The sequence below is a fragment of the Salvia splendens genome, chromosome 2 (assembly GCF_004379255.2).
Source record: "Salvia splendens isolate huo1 chromosome 2, SspV2, whole genome shotgun sequence".
NCBI lineage: Eukaryota > Viridiplantae > Streptophyta > Magnoliopsida > Lamiales > Lamiaceae > Salvia > Salvia splendens.
This window is the reverse complement of record NC_056033.1, coordinates 42,590,534-42,611,452: the sequence shown is the minus strand read 5'-3', so window position 1 is coordinate 42,611,452 and position 20,919 is coordinate 42,590,534. Positions and strand designations below refer to the sequence as shown.

The 20,919-nt window shown below is 38.3% G+C and overlaps 4 protein-coding genes across 5 annotated transcripts; all 4 read left to right on the top strand.

The window, feature by feature from the left end:
- The first annotated feature begins 865 nt into the window (after positions 1-865).
- Positions 866-4,088, top strand: LOC121792977 (BTB/POZ and MATH domain-containing protein 2-like). The gene is made up of 4 exons (XM_042191138.1): positions 866-1,573; positions 1,980-2,328; positions 2,954-3,230; positions 3,675-4,088. The coding sequence occupies exons 1-4, from the start codon at positions 1,173-1,175 to the stop codon at positions 3,851-3,853; spliced, it is 1,206 nt and encodes a 401-aa protein (XP_042047072.1). The 5' UTR covers positions 866-1,172; the 3' UTR covers positions 3,854-4,088.
- Positions 4,089-4,857: 769 nt separating this feature from the next.
- Positions 4,858-11,666, top strand: LOC121792978 (BTB/POZ and MATH domain-containing protein 2-like). The gene is made up of 6 exons (XM_042191139.1): positions 4,858-5,631; positions 6,015-6,363; positions 7,233-7,509; positions 8,050-8,210; positions 10,110-10,268; positions 11,318-11,666. The coding sequence occupies exons 1-6, from the start codon at positions 5,231-5,233 to the stop codon at positions 11,435-11,437; spliced, it is 1,467 nt and encodes a 488-aa protein (XP_042047073.1). The 5' UTR covers positions 4,858-5,230; the 3' UTR covers positions 11,438-11,666.
- A 426-nt stretch (positions 11,667-12,092) lies between these two features.
- Positions 12,093-14,508, top strand: LOC121769137 (RNA exonuclease 4-like). 2 transcript variants are annotated; one of them, XM_042165842.1, is made up of 7 exons: positions 12,093-12,262; positions 12,712-12,863; positions 12,937-13,070; positions 13,153-13,367; positions 13,446-13,652; positions 13,778-13,858; positions 14,091-14,508. In XM_042165842.1, the coding sequence occupies exons 1-7, from the start codon at positions 12,207-12,209 to the stop codon at positions 14,323-14,325; spliced, it is 1,080 nt and encodes a 359-aa protein (XP_042021776.1). In that variant the 5' UTR covers positions 12,093-12,206; the 3' UTR covers positions 14,326-14,508. The 2 variants fall into 2 exon arrangements, with proteins under 2 accessions (XP_042021776.1, XP_042021786.1); XM_042165852.1 differs by having other exon boundaries at positions 14,080-14,281.
- A 3,883-nt stretch (positions 14,509-18,391) lies between these two features.
- Positions 18,392-20,881, top strand: LOC121792976 (protein PALE CRESS, chloroplastic-like). The gene is made up of 6 exons (XM_042191137.1): positions 18,392-18,650; positions 18,722-18,916; positions 19,401-19,487; positions 19,686-19,736; positions 19,819-19,998; positions 20,394-20,881. Exons 1-6 carry the CDS (start codon positions 18,453-18,455, stop codon positions 20,625-20,627), a joined length of 945 nt encoding a protein of 314 aa, XP_042047071.1. The 5' UTR covers positions 18,392-18,452; the 3' UTR covers positions 20,628-20,881.
- The last annotated feature ends 38 nt before the right edge of the window (positions 20,882-20,919 follow it).

Here is a 20,919-nt window from a genome sequence, read left to right as displayed (position 1 = left end):
CTAGCTCTTCCGGCACATCGACCGACACACCCGATAGAGGGTTACCGTTGGGCTTCGAAGAGGTTCTATCTAGACAGGCCTCAATGCGCAACCAACAGGAGCATGCACAGCTCATGAGTGACATGATTGAAGAAGTGTGGGCTCGTAACCGCCGTCGCTGAGTTTGCATTTTTTTTAATTCGCATTGTAATGTACTAATTTTTATTAAATGAAATGAAGTTTATGAAATTCGTATTTTAATGTATTATTTTTTTAAAATTCGTATGGATTTTGTAAATATTAAAAAAATAATGACATGACGCGCTATAGGGCGCGCCTTAGGGCGCCCCACTGCAGGTGGAGAGGTAGGAGGATAAAACTGCTGACGTGGCGTGCCTTAGGGCGCCCCATTGCTAATGCTCTTAATCTTTTTATTTTATTATCTATCGATATTGCTAATGCTCTTAATCTTTTTATTTTATTATCTATCGATTCCATCCCGTTAATTTAATAAACACAACCTTTTCTTTTAATTCTCGTATCAAACTGAGTTGCATCACTTAAATAATAATGGATGAAAATATAAAGATTTCATTTATTCTATAAGAATGTTGAATTTACAACATGACATCAATTATTACAATAGTACGGTGATGAAACAGTTGCTCGTGAACATCACAAATCAAAGATTCATTGGATCATAAACTTGATGACCTGGATTTCATCACATCTTACTCATTATATTAATACATACACTTTATTACCAACATGGAAGAAATGAACCAATGAGACATCGCCAAGTAAGACAGAGACTAATCAAAAAAGCAATTTATAGCTTCCACTCCATTTCTATTTATAGTGGTGCTCCTCTCTTTGACCACTTTCTTTCTCTATAAAACCATCTCCTCTTTCTCTCTCTACACCTACAATACCTCCGGCCTTCGTCGTCGGCTCCATTCGGGAATCGAGGAATTTCTCGCGTCAATCTCTATTCAATCACAAGAGAATTCCTCGCAATCGCCCCCGGTAAACCCTAAAATTTTATTATCTGCACTCCACTTTCCAGTTTAAATTCGCCCCAATTAACCTAGATCTGTCCCCAATCCCCCCTCCGGATCCTAATTATCTTAATCTGCCCGAGACAATCCCGATTGAGTTAATATCAATTAATTGGTGTAGAATCCCAATCGCGGATGGGCAGGTTTGACAAGGAAACAGCGGAGCCCTCGTCGTCGCCGGCGGAGACCACCTCGACGTCGATGACGGCGACGGTTAATGGCTCGCACGATTTTAAGATCACGGGGTATTCGCTGTCGAAGGGGATTGGGGTTGGGAAGTACATAGCGTCGGATACGTTTATGGTTGGTGGGTATTCGTGGGCGGTTTATTTTTATCCGGATGGGAAGAGCGCGGAGGATAATGCTACTTACGTTTCGCTTTTCATCGCGTTAGCTAGTGAGGGAACCGATGTGAGGGCACTCTTTGAGCTGACTCTGTTGGATCAAAGTGGAAGGGAGAGGCACAAAGTTCATAGCCATTTCGGTAGGGCGTTGGAGACGGGACCGTATACTCTAAAATACCGAGGCAGCATGTGGTGGGTTTTCAATTTTATATTTGTCAGTTCTTGCTGTCAATTTTTTTTTAATAATTGTGAGATGCAATTGAATGCGAACTGTGGTTTATTGCATGTTATTAGTGAAGTTTATGAAGGAATAATGAGATGGGCTAGTTGGAAAAGTATTACTTTCTGCTTTTGTTTGTGGTGTATCTTATGTGTTTATGTTTTCCTTGAGTATTCGGTGGTAACTGTCTTAGCAATATGTTTTGTCTCTTTGTATAATGCTAGTAGTTCACGGCACTATTTGTTGACAATTTATGAAGAGTTCAAACTTTGTTGATTTGTGGTATATGACATATATTCGAGTAAATGCAAAGGGACAATGTAATGTGTTTTTTAAAAAGTAGAGGATGGTAAGCTTAAAGCTCAAATTTGGCTGTAGGGGTTACAAACGGTTTTACAAGAGAACTGCTCTGGAAGCATCTGATTACCTGAAGGATGATTGCCTTCACGTGCATTGCTGTGTTGGTGTTGTTAAGTCTCACACGGAGGGACCTAAGATCTACTCGATTCCTGTTTCCCCATCAAATATTGGCCTGCATTTTGGGCAGCTGCTAGAAAGTGGAAAAGGGACTGATGTAAATTTTGAAGTTGATGGAGAAACTTTTTCTGCTCATAAGTTGGTTCTTGCTGCGCGTTCACCTGTCTTCAGAGCTCAATTATATGGTCCAATGAAGGATAAAAATACGGACTGTATAAAGATTGAAGATGTGGAGGCACCTGTATTTAAGGTATCCTGCAAATGACTTTCATATTATATAATACTGGATATTCTTTTGTGCTTGCATGTAATCTGAATTCTATATTGTCCAAATTTTTGTCACTTTGCAAATCAAGAAATCATTGCATAGGCGGAGCTTTCTCTTCTACTATATAATTGGCCGAGCTTATAAGCTATTCTAAAATGCTTTGGAGTTAAGCACCTCTCTTCCGATGAACAGTGTAAAGTGGGACATACTATTTCCTTGTACTTTGTCCTTATATGGCTCAACCTTTTCACTCAACCATGATGTACTACTCAGTGATCACTTTCTGGTGCCTGTAGTTGTGTGATGGAAATGACATAAAACTTTGACTTGGACATGCACATTAAAGTTGATATGCAAGCCTAGTGTGCTTGCTCTGCTTGATATGTATCTCACTTTCTGTATACGTAAAAATGAAGTTGATACATTCATATACGAACCAGCATTTTATAGTGAATGGAATTTGGTGAATTTTTCCTTGAGTGATGCATCTAGCACGTGTGAGAACCATGAGAGAGATGCCTCTTGGAGAATTTACATGTTATTTGCAACTTTTTATTGCTGCTATGTGTTATTAACAATCAGTATTTATATTTTCCCTACCTTGCAGGCCCTGCTTCATTGGATGTACTGGGATGCACTTCCAGATTTTGAAGAGCTTACTGGACTGAACTCAAAAGGGGCCTCGAGCTTGATGTCTCAGCATATGCTTGCTGCTGCTGATCTGTATGGTTTAGACAGGTTGAGGTTGCTCTGTGAGGCCAACCTTTGTGAGGATGTTGCCATCAATACTGTTGCAACTACATTAGCACTTGCAGATCAACATCATTGTTTCCAGCTTAAATCTGCCTGTCTCAAATTTGTCTCTCTTCCTGAAAATCTTAGAGGTAAATCTTGAGATTGCAATGTATTTTAGTTACGAAACATAACGTGAACTGCCCAGATTTGGATGCACCAGGGATCTAGTTACTTTGGCGCAAATAATTATGTCAAAAATAGTGTTTTGAAGTGATAGCGCTGGGCTTTAGTCTACTATTAGCTATAAACTCTTACATTTGATCTTTGTACATGCATGTTGACCAATAGAAAATAATCTGAATTTCTGATGCACCTTGAGGTTCTTATAGTTTTGTGGTTGCCTGAGTTCCTAAGATTGCTGTGCATTGAGTACCAAGAATTTGTGGTGTATTTGTCTTCTTGAACATTGCAGAATTTTCGTCTTCTTCAATTTATCAAATCGATTTTTGATATTTCATTGTATATTAGAGCAAGATAATCTTAAAATCGTAATGCTGCAAATTGCCTCTGATAAGTTTGATTGCCTTTTGCAGCTGTCATGCAGACGGATGGTTTTGAGTACCTTAAAGAAAGCTGCCCACACGTGCTGACCGAGTTATTGGAGCATGTTGCCAGGATCAACGAACACTCCATTACAGTTGGCAAGGTAGGGATCGGCGGTATTCTAGATGGAGGTGATGTCAATGGCAGACGCGTCAAGCAAAGAATGTAAGAAGGTCGCGATTGCCTAATGATTCCCAATAGCTGAGTAAGAAAATACTACATTAGATCCTTATTTAGGGTTTACTTGAAATATGTTGTCGGCCTGCTGGTCGTGTTCGATACAGGTGTAAATGAACTCAACTGCCTCTGCCATTACAATTTGTAAGATGTGTATGGTTCCCCTTGCTAAACTAGAAAATTCTTATCTGTAATTCATATTTTCCCCACCTTTTTACTGCCTGCTCTTTCTGAGTCTCTAACAGTAATTTCTTGTACTCCTTTCTTTATTTTTTGGAGAGAAGTTTTTTGTTTACTCCCTCCGAGCCGCTCTTCTAGAGCATCCACAACAGTGACGTCATCCCCTCCCAATTTTCGCCATTAATGTAGTCCCATTTCAGTCGCATTTGAATTCCTAAATTACATAAGTGAAAGTGGAGTGAGCAAATGACAATTTTATTGTACTACTAATAATAATAGAAAAAATAGCGAAAGGAGATGTAAAAAGTTCAAAATTGGACCAATAGGAAAAAAAGGGCATTAAAATTAACTCCAAAATGAACTTAATAAAAATATAGTGATACTAAAAGCAGTCACGCGAAACGATTGAGATCTCTAGGCTGCCCGGATGGAGGTGGTTGTGCTGTAGAGCCATCTCGACCGCTAAATAGCAGAGATCCCTTAGTCTTCCGCCCCTATGAGGACTGAAATTGCGGCCACCAAGAGCCCGGACTCAGCCTACATCTCGACCGCCCTCATCCGGGCTATGTTAGGATTGACCTTATTTTTCATGTTACTTTAGTTAATTATCAATTTTTAGTATATATTGTAAAGTACTATTTGCTTTGTTTAAAACTCGTAACCAAATTTCATTCCAACGTTTCAATTCATTTAAAAAAGTTTAACATAAAATGAACCAATGAGACATTGCCAAGTAAGATTGAGATTAATCAGAAAGCAACGTTGAGCTGCCACTCCATTTTTCTATAAATAGCGGTGGTCGTTTTTGACTTTCCCTTTTTTACTACTATCTCTTTCTATAAAACCATCTTCTCTTTCTCTCTCTAGAACTAGAATAGCTCCGACTTTCGTCGTCGGCTCCATTCGGGAATCGAGGAATTTCTCGTCAATCTCAATTCAATTAGAAGAAGAAGCCCGAGAATTCCTCGCAATCGCCCCTGGTAAACCCTAAAATTTATTATCTGCACTCCACTTCCAGTTTAAATTCGCCCCAATTAACCTAGATCTGTCCCAAATTCCCCCTCCGGATCGTATATATTTTCACCGTCGAAGAAAATCTGACCGAGAAAAGCCCGATTGAGTTACATTTCTTGGTAAATATCGATTAATTGGTGTACAAGTCCAATCACGATTGTGAGAGGTGGGAATAATGGGCAGGTTTGACAAGGACACAGCCGAGCCTTCATCCTCGCCGGCGGAGACAACGTCGACGTCGAAGACGGTGACGGTTAATGGCACACACGATTTTAAGATCACGGGGTATTCGCTGTCGAAGGGAATTGGGATTGGGAAGTATGTAGCGTCGGATACGTTTATGGTCGGTGGGTATACGTGGGCAGTTTATTTTTATCCCGATGGAAAGAGCGCGGAGGATAATGCTACTTACGTTTCGCTTTTCATCGCGTTAGCTAGCGAGGGCACCGACGTTAGGGCACTCTTTGAGCTGACTCTCTTGGATCAAAGTGGGAGGGAGAGGCACAAGGTTCATAGCCATTTCGGTAGGGCGCTGGAGACGGGACCATATACTCTTAAATACCGAGGCAGCATGTGGTGGGTTTTCAATTTTATATTAGTGAGTTCTTGCTGTCATGTTTTTTTTTAATGCGAAGTTCGATTGTATGCTAGGTATCTCCAGTAAGATTAATGTCTGCTTTTGAGTGTGGTGAATCTTATGTGTTTATGTTTTGTTCAAGTATTCAGTGAAAGCTGTCTTAACAATTGTTTTTGCTGCGAGCCTTCGTCAATTTTGTCTTTATATGTAATGCTAGTAGTTCATGGCACATTGGCTCTATTTGTTGACAATTCATGAAGAGTTCAAACTTTGTTGATTGTGGTATACGACATATATTCAAGATTTCAAGTAAATGCAAGGTGACCAAGTAATGGGTTGTTAAAAAGTAGATGGTAAATTTAAAGTTCAAATTTGGCTGCAGGGGCTACAAACGATTTTACAAGAGAACTGCTCTGGAATCATCTGATTACCTGAAGGATGATTGCCTTCATGTGCATTGCTGTGTTGGTGTTGTTAACTCACACACAGATGGACCTAAGATATACTCGATTCCAGTTTCCCCATCAAATATTGGCCTTCATTTTGGGCAGCTTCTAGCAAGCAGAAAAGAGACTGATGTAAATTTTGAAGTTGATGGAGAAACCTTTTCTGCTCATAAGTTGGTTCTTGCAGCACGATCACCTGTCTTCAGAGCTCAATTATATGGTCCAATGAAGGATAAAAACACGGAGTGTATAAAGATTGAAGACGTGGAGGCACCTGTATTTAAGGTATACTGCAAATGATTTTCACTTTATGATGATTGATAATCTTTTGTACTTGCGTACTGATTGTTAGTTGTCCCTTGAGTTATGACTTGCAAATTATAATCAGAATTCTGTGTTGTGACTTGTGACTGTTGTCCAAATATATTGTTTCTATGTTAATATTTGCCGCTTTGCAGATTAAGAAATCATTTGATTAGGGGGGGCTTCTTCTTTTTAATTGTTTAAACTGAGAACCACTTCTCAGTTTACAAAGTGCTTGGACGAGCTTATAAGCTCTTTAGAATAGCTTATAAAATGCTTTAGAGTTCAAAATATAAACAGTGTAAAATTGAACATGTTTCCAACCAACATTTATCTTGTACTACTATGTTCTTATATGGTTTATTGGGCTCATCATTTCCACTCAACCATGATGTACTCAGCGGTCACTTTCTGGTGCCACGTGGAAATGGTGTAAACATTTGCACTAGAACATCTATATTGAAGTTGATATGCAAGCCTGGTGTGCTTGCTATGGTTTATATGTAGCTCACTTGATGTACAGATAAAAATGAAATTGCCCACGTTCTGTGCCACTGCTCAAGTAAAAATGAAGTTGATAAATTTATTTACGAAACAGAATTTGGTGATGAATGGAATTTGGTGAATTTTTCCTTGAGTGATGCACATGTATGAGAACAATGAGAGAATGCCTCTCTGGAGGTCCTTACTTTGTTATGTTTTTTAATCACCTGCTTGTGAATGGAGAACTTTTCACCTCTTCTTTCTTAGTTATGTTTACCATTTAGTTTATTATATATCTGCAAATTTTTGGTTACATGTTATTTGCAAGTTTTATATTGTTGTTGTGCTTCATTTTCCCTACCTTGCAGGCCCTGCTTCATTGGATGTACTGGGACGCACTTCCTGATTTTGAAGAGCTTACTGGACTGAACTCAAAAGGGGCCTCCACCTTGATGTCTCAGCATATGCTTGCTGCTGCTGATTGTTATGGTTTAAATAGATTGAGGTTGCTCTGTGAGGCTAACCTTTGTGAGGATGTTGCCATCAATACTGTTGCAACAACATTAGCACTTGCAGAACAACACCATTCTTTCCAGCTGAAATCTGTCTGTCTCAAATTTGTCGCTCTTCCTGAAAATCTTAAAGGTAAATCTTGAAATTGCAATGTATTTTAGTTTTGGAATATAACATGAAACTGCACTGATTTAGATGCATCAGTGATCTAGTTACGTTGACGCAAATAATTATCTAAAAAATAGTGTTTTGTGTTGATAGCGCTGGCTCTTAAATCTATTAGTTATAATGTCGTGCATTTGATATTTCTACATATGCATGTTGACCAATAGAAAATACTATGTAATTCACTGACCTTGAGGTTCTCATAATTGCGTGGTTACCTGTCCCAAAGATTGCTGAGTACTGAGTATCCAAGAATTTCGTGGGTACATCGGTTTTCTTGACAGTGTTGATTCACACTGCAGAATGATTGTGTCAGCTTAGCTTTGCTTTCTGAATAAATTTCATGTGTTTGAGTGCCTTATGGTCCTAAAATTCATTAAGTCAATTGTTCAGAGTTTATCAGTCTTTTATTGTATATTATGATAACTGTTGTATAACACGCCTTATGTTTCTTAAAATCTTAACTGGTGTGGAACGTGTTGTGATAAGCGTGATCTCTTTTTGCAGCTGTCATGCAAACAGATGGTTTTGAGTACCTTAAAGAAAGCTGTCCACAGGTGCTCACCGAGTTATTGGAGCATGTTGCCAGGGTCAACGAACACTCTATTACTGTTGGCAAGCTAGGGATCGAAGGTATTCTAGATGGAGGTGATGTCAACGGCAGACGCGTCAAACAAAGGATGTAAGAAGTCGCGATTGTCTAGTGTAAGAAAATGCATTAGATCCTTTTTTAGGGTTTACTAGAAATATATCTGTCGGGCTGTTGGTCGTGTTCGATACAGGTGTAAATGATCTGCTTCCGTTCATTGTTATTTGAGATCATGGATCAGTCTAGAGCATGAACTCGACGCCCTCTGCCATAAACTTGTATGATGTGTATGGTTCCCCTTAGTAAACTAAGAACATACCTATCTTTAATTGATATTTTCCCCAACTCTTTTTGATGCCTACTGTTTCTGATAGTAATTTGTTGTATTTTCTTAATTTTTTGAGAGAAGTGATTTGTTATATTGTTGAGTCCCTTGATTCAGTTATTTATGTGAATCCTTTGGGTCTATGGCTTGATTGCTACAGATGATAGTGTGTGTATATACATATATGGTTTTGTTCTTTGATGGTATCCGAGCTTTAGCTAGTAGTCCCTCCGTTCCTTGTTAATAGATGTATTTATTTTCGGCACGGAGTTTAAGAATAGTGTGGTAAATGGATGGTGAAAAAGTAAGAAAGAATAATCAATAAAGTAAGAGAGATGAAGAAAGAATAAAGTAAAAGGGATAATTACTTTGATAGAAGTAACCATGCATCATCATAGCCGTTCATCTAAGCTCATCAAGATCAATGGCTGAGGATTGAGTGTAACGGTTAAGTGGTTGGGAAGAAGTTGCAGCTGGGACCGCGAGCTGTTGAAGGAGGTTCAGATCCTCAATATAAAAGGTGAGAGATCAGAGATCCTCAACAACACAGAAGCCAAGAAAACCACGAGTGATTCCTCTAGTTTCATCAACCACTTACTTGATTAGCTTTGGAGCAAAAAGTGAGATTAGAAGTGAGTGTTGTTGTTTTGTAGAGTTGAATCAGTAGTTTGTAATCTCCAGAAATCATCATCAATATATCGACCTCTTTCTCGCCCGTGGACGTAGATCGAAAGATCGAACCACGTAAATGTTGTGTCATTGTTTCTTTAGTGTTCTTGCGTTTCATACAATCGGTCGCCAACCACAAACTTTTTGCCAAAAATAGAAATGATTCAATTAACTTGGAACTTCTCAAATTAGAAAAATTACTAATTTAACATGGAACGAGGGGAGTACAACGTCGTATCAAATACTAACCAAGTACTATAAAACTGCGTACATTAAAGCTTAAACATGTATACGGTTAAAATGAGATTATTCGAGTAACTCGACACTTTGTGCGTATGCCTAAAAGTATACTCCATCTTTGAACATGTCAATTGAGTTGGTGACTTGGTGTTTTTCGAATCCTAAAAACGCCATATCAGTTGACATTTTTCTCTTTTTCTGAATGAAAATAGAAGTTTTCATTTGGAAATATCATTGTAGAGTCTCCCAAAGTAGAAAAAATAAATTGTGTTGGAAATATAGGAGTACAATATTTGGATCATCTTTAAACAAATTTTTTACAAAGAATCGGTATTTATACTGTTTAGAAGATTTTTGGTTTGATTGATAACTGATAAGAATGAAATCCAACTTGAAATGTAATTAAATTAAATATTTAGTAATTCTCCAATTTTACTATGAAAAATAACAAAATTAATGATTATTAATGAAAATAAGAGTTATTAAAGGACATTTATGTAAGTATACAAGACTTTAGGGGTCGCATCTGCAAAAAAGCGAAAATTTATTCTGCAAAACCCCCATTACTCATCGAGCTCGCTCCAGCAGCTTTTGGATCTCTCGTCGCAGGCGCAGTGAAACTGAAAACCGATTTCCCTCGCCAAAATGGTAGATTTCTTCTCCTGATGCTTCCATTTTTCTGATTTTTAGAATTAGGGGTTTAACCTAATTTACTTGTTTTTCTTTTTTCTCTTCAATTTGCAGTTATTCTTCTCGTATTTCAAGGATTTGGTGGGGAGGGAAGTGACGGTGGAATTGAAGAATGATTTAGCTATTAGAGGGACTCTGCATTCGGTGGATCAGTACCTCAACATTAAGCTGGAGAATACTAGGGTTGTTGATCAGGACAAGTATCCCCATATGGTATTATCTCTCTCTCTCTCTCGGTTCCTTTCGTTTTCTACGATTTAGGGTTAAGTGAATAATGTGATCTTTTTTGTTATCTGTTTTTTCGTTCTTTGCTTTCTGTTTTTTCTTTTGTGTGTGGGGTTTAATTAGGGTTTTAGTGTACTTTCTATTTGTGAAGTTTGGTCTTAACTCTTTAGTGATGGTTTTATGTATGCATATGCCATTGTATGATTTGGGAGTTTTAATCCTTCCCTCCTGTTGCTGAATAAACAAGGCTGAAGTGTTTTGATTTTATGAGATGAGTTGTAGTTAATTGTTTTGTCGAGGCCGCTTGTCCACTGGAACTTTTAAGTTCGATGGAGAATGAAGAGTCTAGTTTTTGGTTTCTTGGTTTAATATTAGCATTTGGCTTGAGTTGTAGTTAATGTTTTGTTGAGGCTACTAGCGCACTGGAACTTTGAAGTTTTGATGGAGAGTGAAGATTCAAGTTTTTGTATGTACAAATTCTCTTTTAACTGTCTGTAAAGCTGGTTTCATGGTTAACACCCGCATTCGGCTTTATTTGTTGTTCATGTTTTGTTGAGGGCTTGAGGCTGCTTGTGCACCACAACTTTGAATGTTTAATGGACAATGAAGAATCATGTTTTTGTATGTACAAATTCTCTTTCTGCTTTTGAGCTGTAAAGCTGGTTTCTTCGTTGAATATAAAGCTGGTTTCTCCGTTGAATCATCATAAGATTTCATTAAAAACTTCACTTGATGTGTTTGTAGATTATTCTTCCTAATTTGTGTTCGAACTAGTTTATATAGTAGTTCCAAAAGCCTGGTCAAATTCCCATCTTTACAAGTGTTTGTACAAGTTTCTATGAAAATGTGTATGTTTAATTGCATCTGTTGACTTCCGTTGCCATATCTGAGTCTAATGGCAAGTAATTTCCATCCGTGCATCTGTGATTGATTGATTTCTCCTCGTTAATACTGTTCTTGATATAGTTTATTCCCTTCATTCATGTGTTATATCCATACTATCTTGTGCTCCTGCTCAAGAAACATACCTTTTGCAGCTTTCAGTGCGAAACTGCTTCATCCGGGGATCTGTGGTCCGATATGTCCAATTGCCGCCTGAGGGAGTTGATGTTGAGCTTCTGCATGATGCGACTAGAAGAGAAGCACGCGGGGGCTAGCTCTCGGTGACATATGAGCTCGAAGCAGTGGGTTCTTCGTCACAAGATTGGAAGTCTTTTTATTCCTGCATATGCTAATCTTTTCTCTAGGACTCATAGCTTGATTGTGTAGTTGAAACTAATCAATCTTTTCCAAGTTTCTGTACTATAAACCGTGAATAGTGGCTGTGTTTACCCTCGCATTTTATCCACTCTCGCTATCTTGAAAAAATTATTCCATTCGTCCTAAGCTACTTGAGTCGTATTTTATTTCAGTTGTTTCCAAGTTAGTTCAATTGTATTCCTTTTGTGGTAAATACATTATGATCTTTCATAGCAAGTAATTTATTATTAAAAGTGGGAGTACCATATTTTTGGAGTTAAAAATTTCATTTTTTCGATCAATCAAAAATTTGGAATTGATATATAACTTGATTACAGATGCGATTAAAAGTAACACATTGTAAGTAGCGAAAGAACACATAGTATTACACTAAATTTAATGATTTCATTTGTTGTGCTTCCTTCTATTTGTTTCTTGTTTTCTCTTTTCATCTTGTTCCTTTTTAATATATATTATGGAGTAATAAATTATACTACAATTCAATACTACTATAATAGTATAATGTTGTTTTGCTAGTTACTACTTCATGTGACAAAAATTTTGAAATTTATTACTAGCAAATTACCTCAAAATCTTAAACATAGTACATTAATTTTATAAATCACGTAAAATCCAAATCAGCGAAAAGAATGCCATCGTTCCCATGTGTTCAAATTATTCATTTCTATGGATTCTAATTCTATCCATAATCCTCTCAAAACCCTAGCGATGTCGTCGAAGAGGTATGATTTCTATTTTTTTTTAAAAAATTCAGCTTGTTTATCGGAAAGTTGCGCCGCAATACTGTAAAAATTGCCTGAAAAATGGGCAGCGATGTCTGATAAGAATGTTCACAATCTCTGTCGTTCAAATACGATGATCACACTGCTTTGTTGCTTAATTTGACAATAACATTACTCACTAGCTGATGCTGGTAATTTGAGTGATTTCTCTCTTGTTGCCAATGGTGATTACCAGCTCATTTTTTGTTGATATCTTTGTTAAGAGCTGTTTAGTGGATTTGAAATGTTTTGATTATGATCAAATGGCCAATTCAACCTTTAATCAAATTTCGGAAGAGTAATTCAAATTTGTGAATGCAGTTTTTGTCTTAGCGAGTTGTTCCTTTATATTCTGTTAAATGATTCATGTTTTGAAGCAACCTACCATTTGAATGTTGGTTTGATTTCAGGCATAGATGCGCAGCATGTTTCAAGCAGTACAAGAAAAGGGAACATCTTATCGAGCATATGAAGATCTCGTATCACTCGGCTCACCAGCCTAAGTGTGGCGTATGCCAAAAACACTGCAAATCGTTCGAATCACTGAAGGAGCACACAACTGGTGAATTTACTTTCATTATGATCATAATTGCATTATATGGTCAAGATTGGTCTTGATGCTTGTTTCCATTTAGGCGCACTGTCGAAAAGGAATTGCTCCGAAGTTTTCTCCAAAAGAGGTTGTAATCTCTGTATGAGAATTTTCGAAAGCCCAGTCTTTCTAATTGAACACGAGCATGTATGTCGCCTACAGGCCCCTACTCCCTTGGTGAGTTAGTGATGCTCTGCTTTCATACTATAATTACAATGCTTAACATTCTCCTAATAGGAAGTTCTTGCCTTGTTAACAGGGGCATAGCGCAGAATCTCAAATCTATGATCCTCCACTAATCATTGAGAACGAGCGTGAAAGCCGCCCTGAGGCTGTTGCTATTGATTGTGCAATGGCTGGTGGTGGAAGTGATGGAACACTTGATGTATGTGTGAGGGTATGTCTTGTCAACGAGGATGAGAAACTGATTTTCGACACATACATTCTTCCTCAAATTCCTATTACTAATTATAGGTAATTAGGTATCCTACTATCTTGTGTATTCCTGTTTAAATCATTGACCCTTCGTTCTAAACAGAAGTCTCGCTTTAGGTATGAGGTCACTGGGATTACTGAGGACCATCTAAAAGATGCCATGCCGCTAGAGGAAGTGCGGGATAAGATTCTGCATATTCTGCACAATGGAGAATCAATTGGGATATTGCGCTTGAGTGGTGGAAAGGCCCGCGTTCTTGTAGGTCATGAACTTGAACGTGACTTGTATTGCCTAAGCACGCATTATCCCGATCATTTGCTTAGGTGAAGTCACTGTGTGCTGCCTTCAAGGGAATTTCCACTTTCATGAACTGCCAATGAATTTTACGGGTAGTTTCTACTGAGTTAGAGTTCTTGTGCTTATTTGCTTATCTATCTGTCACCTGCAGAGATACAGCGAAGTACCCTCCTTTAATGAAGACGAATCTCATGAGCCACTCGCTTAAATACCTAGCCAACACCTATCTCGGGTAAGTTCTCTTTTCTCTTGACTCATATTGGCCTTTCTCTGCAAATGCCAAGAAGTTGTCTAGTTCCATTAACAGTTAACACTTCATCTCTTACTTGTAAATGCTCCTTGACTATTTAAAACATAGATTTCTCGATTGCTCCTTCGCCATGTGGCTTGATATCGTCTGGATTCTGCACGAGGGCCTCAGTTTTTAACCACAAAGCTCATTCTTGGCTCTAGTATATTTACAGGTACCATATGCAGTCGGAGATGCACGATCCTTATCAAAATTGTGTATCCGCGATGAGATTATATACGAGACTTCGCTCCCAGAAACACCAAACCAAAGCAAACGAGCTTCTATCAACTTGCCGAAAGATTACGAAGGGTTATGACTCATTGACGTACAAGGAGATTGAGAGTATGTCATCAAACGAGCTCTTTGATGTCTCAAAATCTAATTATAAGTGTTGGTGTTTGGATTAGCCCATAGTTTACATGAATCCATGTTTAGTTCATGATTTGGTGATAGATTTGCAGAGTTTAGATATATTTTGTCAAATTCAATCATTTGGGATAAAATCATAAAAATAGTGATAATTTGGAGTATTTGACTATCAAGTGAGTCCATTGGACTCAGATGAGTTTCACACTGGTTTTCCTTTTTGACTTATGTATATTGTCATGGTTGGCACTTGGTAGATTGCGCGAGTTGGATTGTTATATGATTGACTTTATAACAATTCAACTTGTTGGATAGAGGTCCCCAAACCGAACCGGCCCGGAACCGTCACTGGCGGTTCGGAACTGGAACCGCCGGTTCCACCGGGCCGGTGCAAGTTCCATTTTTTAACGAACCGTAACCGGCGGTTCCCGACAACTTTTCAGGCCTAAAACCGACTTACCCCTAGCATTTTCAGAAACCGGTCAGAAACTGCCACCGAAAAACCGGCGGTTCCGCCGGATTTTCAAAATTTTGAAATTTGAAATTTTTTTGTTTTTTATTTAATCACAATTTTTCCCTATAAGTACCCCCTCTTCATTTCTACTCACCTCATTCTTGTGTTAATAAGAATTTCTCTTCTTAATCTTAATTTCTCTATTCTCCATCCTCACTCTCTCAAGTTGTTTACGTTATAATTTTTAAGTTGTAATTTGTAATTTTAAAGTTGTAATTTGTAATTTTAAAGTTATAATTTATATCAATAAAATTGCATTTGTACATCGCATTATTCTAATTTTATTTATGCAAGTATATTTACATTTTTTACTTGAATTAAAATGTTAATAAAAAAAATCCATGAACTGGCCGAACCGGCCCGGAACCGGCGGTTGCGATGAACCGCCGGTTCACGGTTCAAAAACCGGAACCGCCGAACTGCCGGTTCCCGAACCGTGGTGACGTCTATTGTTGGATTGTTATATGATTGACTTTAGAGCATCATTAACGCAACAGGTCGGGCCGCAAATCGCGAGTCCCGGCCCGAGTTGCGCGTTGGAGGCGACGGAGTTTCGACCCATGCCGGTCCCGGGGTCCGGCCTGGCCGGCGTTAGACGTGCACGGGCCGCAAATCGCGAGTCCCGGCCCGGCGTTGCATGCTCTCCGGGCCGGGCAGCAAGTCCCTAAATTTTTTTTTCCCGATTTTGTGTCTATAAAACGGAACTATTGTGCACCATTCTTACGTACATTACCCATTTCAATCCTCTAGTATTCTCATATTTCGGTTTTAATGGATTGGTTTAACAGCGATGAACGTCAGATGAACGAGTTCGTCAACACCAACAATTGATGAGTACGGGCATCACCCCCATCGCAATCGACGCCTAGTCCGGGAGTGGGTAGCAACATCGACATAACATCGCCAGTTAGCACTGATGAGTACGAGATCAGTGATTTGGAGCCCGCTGAAGGGCGGGGCAAGGGCAAGGTTGCGGATGATGAGGGGCCGAAAAAGTATAGTCCGCAAGAGACATTGTGGTTGGCCAAGAACTACGTCAACGTCGCCGAGGATCCTATCATCGGCAACCAGCAGAGCGACAAGGTGCTCTGGGAGCGGATTGCTGAGAAGTACAACGCTGGGCGTCCTAAAGGGACGTTCGAGCGTAGCTACGTGAAGCTGCGCAAGCATTGGGGCCGGGTCCAGAAGGAGATGAGCAAGTGGAATGCCAAGTGGACTAACGTCGTCCGGATGTGGCCGAGCGGGCACAGCGAGATGGACCTCGTGGAGAAGGCCAAGGAGGAGTTCTTCGTTGAGGGGAAGAAGTACTTCAAGTACTTCGACGTTTGGAAGATTGTCGAGCGAAGGAGGTCCGGCGATCGACCTCAACGTGGTGGACGACGACGTCTTCTTCTCATCCCCTAGCACTCAAAGCCGTCCGATGGGAACAAAGATGGCAAAGAGGAAAGCGAAGGGGAAGGCAACTGCGAGCTACTCTGCTATGCCGCCACCGCCGGCTAATCAGTCTCTGGACAAGATCGTCGACTCTATGTCGGAGATGAGTATTACCTGGCGGATGAGCCAGCTGACGGAGTTGACATCGAGGGATACCGAACAATGTCGGAGTTCGATCTCGAATTGCACAATGAGATGATCGCCTATCTTCGCGCCCAAATGAAGAAGTAGTTTTTCTAGGATTTGTAATTTCTTTTTTCGAATGAACAATTTATTTTCCCGATTTGAATTGTTCAACGTATTGCATTTACGAGTCAAATAGGTTGAAGTTGTGAATAGTGTCATTTATTAGTTGCGGCCCGGGTTGGGGCCTGCAGTGTTAGAGCAGTTGGGGTCTGAAACTCAAATTTAGGGGAATGATGACGTGGAGGGGACTTGGGGCCTGAAATTGAGCCGGAGTTAATGATGCTCTTATAACAATTCAACTTGTTAAGGTCAAACTTGAATACTAATATGTTAATAAAATCCCCAACACAACATTTATTCGACATGCTACGCTCAAATCTAAATATATTTGCATAGATCGCACATGACATGACATGAACTTGTTAGTGGCACGATATGATTGGTGTTGTCATGACATTGTAGCAACACGAACTTGACATAACACGGCAGCAGTACTAACCTTGGTAGTGCTCCTTTACTGCCTAAAAAATATACTCACATATAACCTTTTTTGTACTATGATTTTGGAATTTATTTGATTACACTACGAAATATTACATGAATTTTAACTTATTGCATCTCAAATTCCATTAAGTCAAGAAAGGACAGGTGGGAAAATTTTCAATTGAACCATTATTGACACGAAAATGAAAGTTTTATTTTATGCCCATCTTGATATAAAAAAGAGAAAAAAAAGTCAATTTTAAACAATGCCACGAAAATATTAACGTGTCACGTTCACGTATCGTTCCACAAATCAATGTATATGGTTTAGTTAAAAGTTAAAAGTTAATTCATGTTTAGATAAAACTCAATAAATCAAATCCCCCATAAAAAAAAAAGAAACAATATCTGGCTCGATTTTTGTTGGGTCTGAGTATATTTTAAAACATGCTAGGATTCAAAACATGTCACGTCCACTTAAATACAATTATTAATCTATAGACAATTATTTAGTGTAATTAGCATCATACTTCGTCTTCTTATGAATAAGATATGATTTTCTTAAATTAAAATTTCTGGTATAAGACATGACATAATGTTGGATTTGACCGATCTAATAAATTTAAGTTTTATGACCGTTGTTTGATTTTACGATTTGATATTTAGTCATGACACTTTAATGAGTCTTTGTATGACAATATTCCTTCACTCATTTCATATTGGGATGCGGAGAAATATTTTTAGTATATGTATAGAAAAAATGGACTCTCTCTCTTTGATTATGTATAATTCAGATATATATATATATATATATATATATATATATATATATAGATGATGTTAGCAACTAAATATAATAAAGATTGGCAATTGGAACCGAGTAACTTTTGCTTGAATTTCAACTTTTGTGGTTTTTCAATTCAAGAGTAAAAATGTGGAGCATTTAAAATGGAGATTCAAGCCAATTTCAATGAATAAGAACTGAGTTATTCATCTATTTGTCTAAGAATTAAGTAAATAAACCCTACTAGTGGAATCTGTTTCAAAAAGATTAGCACCGTTTACTTTAACAATTTTGTACTATTGTCATCCACAAACAATTTTTTATAGACAGTATTGTTGTGTATCATGTCCAAGTAAATATTTAAAATTTCAAATGATTGTAAAATTGAACATCTCCCAAACACATACACGTGCACACAAATCATAATCATAAAATCAATCCGAAATGCTTAATGAATACAAATAAAAATATGTATTCAACAAAAAATCAATCTGATTTTAATTATTTTTTGATCTACAAATGAATAATTTGTTTTTACAATATAAACTCACATCAATTACTATATTGTCATAAACAAAATTAACATCAAATTAAAATTTTACTATAATTTTATTTTCAATTTCAGTATAATTCCAATTCTCTTAATATAAAACACAGTCTAATGGAGTACGATATAAATACAATTTCAATAAAATATTCTACTCCTTTAGTTTCTACACCGTGTTTAGGGATAATATAACTGAAACCGGTAAAAGAGAGACGAAGATATGGAGGCAAAATTTTTGCAGCTGCTAACAAGCTCAAGCTTGAATAATTCATGGCCGCTATCAACATTTCCCACACACTCATGTTTCAATCGCAGCTTCTCTCCTCCATTATCCGTCGCTAGCTCAATTACACAGAGATGCAAGAAGATAGAAGAGCAAGATTACATACCTGGCCTCCCTAAAGAGTACTACGATGATGTATGTATTCGCTCCCTTCGCTCCACAATTCAATTTCTAGGTTTTCTTAATCTGCGCGCGTGTTTGTGTAGGAATGGCAAGCTAGGCAGAGGGAAAAGACGAAGGAGTTTCACAAGAGGCGGCAAGAGGAGGACGAGGAAGAAGAGAGAAAAGTTGATGAGTATCGTCAAATCGGATTGCGCCTCAAAAATTATCGCGACGAAGATCTGAGAAAAGCTAAGAAATTGGTCTCCAGCTTCATTAGATCTGCTGAAGAGGTCGAAGAGGTACTGCTCTCTCTCTCTCTCTCACTAACTAGCATAAATTTGGGGTTTTAGGGTTTAGAGAGAAGCTAATTTCGAAACTTGACAAGGCGAATGTTATCTCAATTGAAGAGAATTTAGGGAAAAATAGAGGTATACTGTTGAAATTGTGGAGAAAAGTTGCATAGAAGAGAAATGGAAGGAAGATGAGAAATTGAATGTGCTTGTTTCTTATACTAATATATCTTATTAGTAATTGATTACTGAATCTGCTTCAAACTAATGCGTTTTAAGCGAATATCCTCATTCCAGTAAGCTGTTGCAGACGAGGTGTATATGCCGCAAAAAGCTGATTTCGTGTTCAATTGTATTCATTTTCCAGTTGCTTCTCTAGAATTTTCATAGTTGTACTCAAGAATTTGATCACCTTTTTTTGTGTTAATATTTCTTTATTTGTGATGTTAGCTATTGTTTTAACCTAGTATTGAATGACACACTTTCACTGCAGAGAATTGTGGAAGCTGCTGAGAAAGGTGAACTCACTGAACTGGTTCTTTTGGTGATATGGAATCGCCTTGATCTTGCTCGACGTGATGTGAGTTATTGTGTCCCAAGAAATTAGATGTTTTACTTTTTATATGAACACAATACTTAAGCATGGATTGATAAAATTTATGTTGTTGATATGGCAAGGATGATGATGATGATGATTTCCAGTTTAGAAATTGAGATAAAATGTAGTACTAATTTACTTGTTGAGATTGGGAGATTTAATCATGAATATTTATTTCAGGAAGAAAAGGATGCCATTAGAAGTCTTGATCTCTTGTACAGGAGGGTTGAGGTAACTTCACTTCTCATGTTCTGTGGTTATTGGACGCAGTATTATTTTGTCACAATTGTCCGAATTATTCTCTCCTTCTTAGACTGAGATCTTGGTGCGGGAGGCCACTCCAGCGATGAGATTGTTGAACGAGATGTTGAATATGCACGATGGATTCGATCACGACGGGTGGCTCAAGGCTTGCAAGAAGCTCATGATCGAAACCTTTCCTAGAGAGGATCCTTTCAGCATCCTCGTACCTGCTGGATTCGACCTTGATAAGGTAAAATCACCTGCCTTGCCTTTCTGGTATTAGGTGCATGTTTCCTCGGCTCACTGTCTCCAACTTTCACCATTTTCCAAAATGTATTCTCAGTTTTCATTTTCAATTCAAAGTTTGATTATTTCCCGCTTTACAAAATCCGGCATCAGAATAATAAGTCACCTTGCCAGAATCTGCAATATTCAATAGTACACTCCGGTGAGGTGACTCATCATTTTATCATCGGATTCTGTAAGGTGGACACAAATCGAACTTTTTCCAAAGTTGAGGTTTGTGAATTGAAAAGCAGTAGTTAATGTGTGTTTTTGTTTTTGTAAAATGCTGAAAGTTGCCAATTTCTATATTGGTCTTGATTCTCATGGTTTCTTTGTTGATAACGATGGCTGTTTATTTAGCATCACGGGCCAATGAGGCCAAACATTGAGGCTGACGATGTTCTTCTAAGGGTCGATTTTGTGAGAGAGGTCGATGTGTTCCTCCAGGAGGTGCGGTCCGAGCATGAAAAAGCCATGACTACACAAGCTCTGGATCCGGAATCAGTTGCAAGCAGGTTGAAATGGCAGGAGAAACAACGGGCAGTTGATCAAGTGTTGGCTCTCTTAGAGCTGGCCGTTAATTTGACGTGGTAATCGTGCTAAGGTTTGGAGTTGTCGAGCAGATGCAACAAGCTATAGTTGAGATGCATCACCAGTGTAGCTGATCTTCCATATACATGAGTCGGGTCCAAATCGGGTAAAAATGGCACTTTGAAGTCGTTGCTGCGATACACGTCAGCTTCAGTATGCCGGAAAATTTGACGTGGATTATTAAGTGAAAAATGAAGTATTTAGCTTGTAAGACTCTTCTCCATTTTCCTTCTATCAACAGGTCAGGATTTGAGTCATCGGGTATACGAGAAGTTATTATTGATCTTTAAAAAAA